Raw genomic sequence first — 3,386 nt, forward strand, 5'->3', positions numbered from 1 at the left:
AGACTGTTGGCCATTTCACAACATGTCTGATCATCTTACCACTTGTGTCTTCTTGCCCTGTCGAGGTCTGACATTTCAAATGATATAATGCTTATTATTACTAATTGGGTGAGCACAGTATCTACTTGGAGACTCATTTTGTTCCCTAGCACCCTCGTGAGTTTCCTTGTTTCTAGTCTTTATGCTAAGTTTGCTGTCTCCTGGGTCTAGCTTCATATTTACCTGACCAGCATGACAATGGTAGGCTATTGGTTTTCTCATCTAACTCCCAACAAGAAAGCAGAAAAGCATATTTCTCAAAATGTGAAACTACTGTTTTAAATGGCCAATGGGCTGTATTTTTAAAGATTCAAACTGTTGCTTGATTTCAGCAGTTTTTTGGTTTATTAAAGTATTATTATAATAACAGCTTTAAACTTTTGGCAAAGACTATATAAAGGCCACAGTGTAAAAGTGAAACACTTTAAAAACTTGTTTTAAATTTCTCCCTTTTTATCATTTCTATCATTTCCCATCAATGACACAAGAAATAACTTCCGCTTCTTCACTTTATTCCTGGCAACTCCATCCTCTTGTTATTCATCTCACATCATCACAAAGGTTTTCATGTCTGTTTTTTAACTTATGAACCTTTTTAATGCTTGTCTACATATCACCCATATGTTTTCATGCATAAGAGGACTACAGCACCACTATGAACAGTTTTATTTTTTCCAGATGAAGAAGCTCTTCAAGCATTTGCATCCTCCTGTCTCTCTCTGCTTCCTCCAGATTTTCCTCTCTTGTAGAAATCATCTCATCTGGTTCGATGTCCTCTGTCATCTCCTTCCATCTCTGCGTGTGTGCTTTTATGATCAGCATCAGTGTACGCAGCCTCCATCTCTCCCCGCCTCTGACGCAAGTGTTAATTGTGATAATAAAAACTCAGAAATCTATAAGTAACAAGACAGTTTTTGTTTAGAGTAAAACACTGTGTGTGACAGTTTAGTGGATGACAGAGACATAGGGAGGTAATCGACAAAGGAGGTAGACAGAAAAAGAAAGATGTAGGAGGGCCCCGGGGGAGAGGAGGGACATAGCTCAAACAGAGGGAGGGGGTGGGGGTGGGATGGATGGCTGGACACATGCTTGCATTGTTATGGCATCAGAGCAACACATCTGAGTGGTTTTGTGGATGAGGTTTCAAGGTGAGGTGATGTGACTAACATTCCAGTTGTGGTCAAGGTTAAAATTGTCTTTTGTATCTTTTATTGAACTTATAGGCTGCTAAGTCCTCCTGATGATAAAAAAGACTTTAATATACTGAACATGTTTCAGTTTTGAAACTGGTGGTGACAGGTTGACACTGCCTTTTATTCCACACAAGATGTTCAGGGGCCCAACAGCAAATCAGTTAATGAGTCATCCAGGCTTCACATTCTCTATGAATACAGCGCCGTCTAGTGGCTGTAAGGGCTCCTGCGCTCCTCACAGGGAGAATGACGTGAAGTCAAATGTTTTTTCAACTTTCATGACCATCCCTGCCTTGAGCTACAGGCAATTAGAATTAATCCCCGTGTCTCACAAATAAGTAAAGTAAACGAAAAAACGCATTTTGTCTATACATGTAAACTGAAGCTAGTCATTCAAGCTGTTTCAAACACAAACACACACACACACACACACACACACACCACCCACTATCTCCCTGGATCTTTGAAGCCCAGAGTTGACGGGAGGTAATCCCCGCCATGTGAGTGGGCGGTGCGGGCACCGGGGGCGTGTTTTTTCTTACTTTTTGCTCATTATTCAAATACGCTGTACATATAAAAAGAGTCGCTATGTGCGTCAGATAGTTTTCTCCAATGGGTAAAGGTGACTAAATACTAGTTGTGTCTTAAGCCGGCCCAGTCGCATCCTATCGGCTGGGGACCAGATGATGCACGACTCTGGCGGTGTCCAAATGGCGAGGGCGCTTAAACATGCAGCCCTGTGCCTGATGCTGCTGCCGCGCTTCCTCTTGGCTGCAGTCATGCTATGGTTCTTGGATTTCTTGTGCATCAGGAAAAAAATGCTGCTGAAAATGGGAGAGAAGCTGGACAGCCCGGACGACCCGCCGGTGTGTGTCTCCGACTCTAATAAGATGTTCACCTTGGAGTCCCTCAGGGCCGTGTGGTACGGCCAGAAATTAGACTTTCTCAAATCTGCGCACCTCGGGCACACTGCGCCCAACACCGAGGTGGTGCTGGTCCAGGAGCGGAGGCAGGTCCGGATCCTGGACTGTATGAAAGAGAAGAGACCGCTCATTCTTAACTTTGGCAGCTGCTCCTGACCGCCATTCATGACGCGCCTGGCGGCGTTTCAGCGCCTCGTAAGCCAGTACGCAGATATTGCGGACTTTTTAGTAGTATATATCGAGGAGGCGCATCCGTCGGACGGCTGGGTGAGCTCGGACGCACCGTATCAGATCCGCAAGCACCGCTGCTTGGAGGACAGACTGAGAGCCGCTCAGCTGATGCTCTCCGAGGTGCCGGGGAGCAACGTAGTGGTGGATAATATGGACAACTCGTCCAACGCCGCGTACGGAGCCTACTTTGAGAGACTTTACATCGTGAGGGATGAAAGAGTGGTGTATCAGGGAGGCAGAGGTCCAGAGGGATACCGGATTTCCGAGCTCAGAAACTGGCTGGAGCAATACAGGAAGGATTTGGTGAATTCCCATGTGTAGTTGAACATGCTGAACTGCCTGCTGCCCTGCCCATTCAGCTTAGTGTCCAACCCACAGTGCAAAATATTCAGATGCTGCTATCAAATGCTCACTCGTTGCACATCATGTTGTTTTCCTTGCAGAAACATGCAGGCCTCCTTGACAAATAGCCTCAAGTCATGATGAAGCCCATATCTAGGCTCTAGGCTGTTAGATTCTGCTTGTCTTGATTGTTCATAGCGATTTTCTTTATTTTTTCTATGGAAAAGCCTTGAATCCCTTGAAATTTGATTCAGGTAGTGATCACTCTATTTTTCTACAATGCTGGTGTGGATGTGAGAGGGTGTGTGTGCGCCCTGTCTAATGTCTCACTCAGGTGTTTCTGTGAAGTTCGGTTTTTAAAAGGCGCAGCCAGAAAACCGACACTGATGTTTCTGACACCGGGAGCGGGTCCATGTTAGCAGGACGCACTGACTGACTGACTGCCACCTGATGTAAAGTGGAAACAGTGTAACTGAACAAAGGTTTTTAATAAATCTCGGATCACACGTTGATGATTTACGGTTAATTGCGGAACAAACAAAGTGCTTCCTTTATTTGTAGTTTTTGTTGTTAGTTAATACACAGGGAAATTGGATGCATGTATGTTTAAACTCTCAGTTATAAAACCATATGTCGTATGTGTTTTGTCCCAAAATGT

At 44.6% G+C, this 3,386-nt stretch overlaps 1 protein-coding gene across 1 annotated transcript; it reads left to right on the plus strand.

Moving 5' to 3' along the window:
• Positions 1-1,749: 1,749 nt before the first annotated feature.
• On the plus strand, positions 1,750-3,380 carry LOC109962216 (thyroxine 5-deiodinase-like). The gene has a single exon (XM_020603726.1). It carries the CDS (start codon positions 1,916-1,918, stop codon positions 2,705-2,707), a length of 792 nt encoding a protein of 263 aa, XP_020459382.1. The 5' UTR covers positions 1,750-1,915; the 3' UTR covers positions 2,708-3,380.
• The last annotated feature ends 6 nt before the right edge of the window (positions 3,381-3,386 follow it).

Source organism: Monopterus albus, unplaced genomic scaffold (genome assembly GCF_001952655.1).
Source record: "Monopterus albus unplaced genomic scaffold, M_albus_1.0 scaffold62.1, whole genome shotgun sequence".
NCBI lineage: Eukaryota > Metazoa > Chordata > Actinopteri > Synbranchiformes > Synbranchidae > Monopterus > Monopterus albus.